Raw genomic sequence first — 1,160 nt, 5'->3', positions numbered from 1 at the left:
CGCCCGCCCCGCCGCCCGCCCCGCCGCTGTCCTTGGCGGCCAGCTGCTTCTCGCACTTGAAGCGCTTCTGGCGGCGCAGGTAGCAGCCGTTCTCAAACATGTTGCCCGAATCGGGGTGCAGCGTCCAGAAGGAGCCTTTGCCCGGCTTGTCAGGGGAGCGGGGCACCTTGAGGAAGCAGTCATTGAAGGAGAGCGAGTGGCGGATGCTGTTCTGCCAGCGCTGCTGGTTCTGGCGGTAGAAGGGGAAGAGGTCCATGATCCACTGGTAGATCTCGCTCAGCGTCAGCATCTTGTTGGGTGACTGCTGGATGGCCATGGTGATGAGGGAGATGTAGGAGTAGGGCGGCTTGGCGTGCGTGTAGCTCCGCCGGTAGGTCTTGGGGTCCCGCGAGCGGTTGAGGTTGGATTGCCCGTAGATGGGGCTCATGGAGTTCATGTTGGTGTAGGGGGCCAGGGCGTTCATGGAGCCCGCTTGGCCCCCCATGGGGCTCATGCTGGGGCTCAGGTGGGCGCCCATCCCCGCCACACCGGCTGAGCCCATGCCGGGCATGGCCCCCGCACCCGGGGACATGCCGGTGAGCGAGGGGCTCATGCCCGTGTTGGCGTAGGACATGTTCATGGAGGTGGCAGCCGTCATGTTGGCCGTGGTGCTCATGGCCGACATGGTCATGTACGTGTTCATGCTGTTCATGCCCAGCCCCGCGTTCATGTTGCTCACGGAGGAATAGCTCTGCAGGGGCAAGCGAGAGAGAGGAGGGAGATTGGGGGGGGGGACGGGGAGGAGGCAGGTGGGTAGCCCCGTCGGGGACAAGGGCAGCCCGGCGAGCGGGGAGCGGTGGGGGGACACCCCCACCTCAGCCCGCACCACCGGCAGCGAAAGCCTCTGCAGCCCCGGGGCTCCGTGCCCCGCGGGCCGGGAAGGGTTAAATCCCGGGGCAGGGGGGGTGTTTTTCTCGTTAATGAAAAACAAATATATATCTAGAGAGAGAGATTAAAAAAGGGACGGGATGGCAGCAGGATCGGCGGATCCGTCTTGCAAAGGTTGGAGGAAGGGGAAGGGACATCCCCGCCCGGAGCGAGAAAAATACCGGGGGGAGAGGCGGGGGGGGGGAATACCCGAACGGCCGCCCGGCAGCACCCCGCTGCCCCGCGCCCCCCCC

The 1,160-nt window shown here is 65.4% G+C and overlaps 1 protein-coding gene across 1 annotated transcript in view; it reads right to left on the bottom strand.

Moving 5' to 3' along the window:
• Positions 1 to 1,160, bottom strand: part of FOXA2 (forkhead box A2) — a 1,941-nt gene that overhangs the window by 497 nt on the left and 284 nt on the right. Inside the window, exon 2 of the mRNA XM_010575071.1 lies at positions 4 to 730. Coding sequence (XP_010573373.1) covers positions 4 to 730 — 727 coding nt within the window. The remainder of the gene's footprint in view (positions 1 to 3; positions 731 to 1,160) is intronic.

This window comes from Haliaeetus leucocephalus, unplaced genomic scaffold, assembly GCF_000737465.1.
Source record: "Haliaeetus leucocephalus isolate CR32 unplaced genomic scaffold, Haliaeetus_leucocephalus-4.0 Scaffold450, whole genome shotgun sequence".
Classification (NCBI taxonomy): domain Eukaryota; kingdom Metazoa; phylum Chordata; class Aves; order Accipitriformes; family Accipitridae; genus Haliaeetus; species Haliaeetus leucocephalus.
The sequence above is the reverse complement of the archived record's forward strand: the minus strand, read 5'-3'. Positions and strand labels throughout refer to the sequence as shown.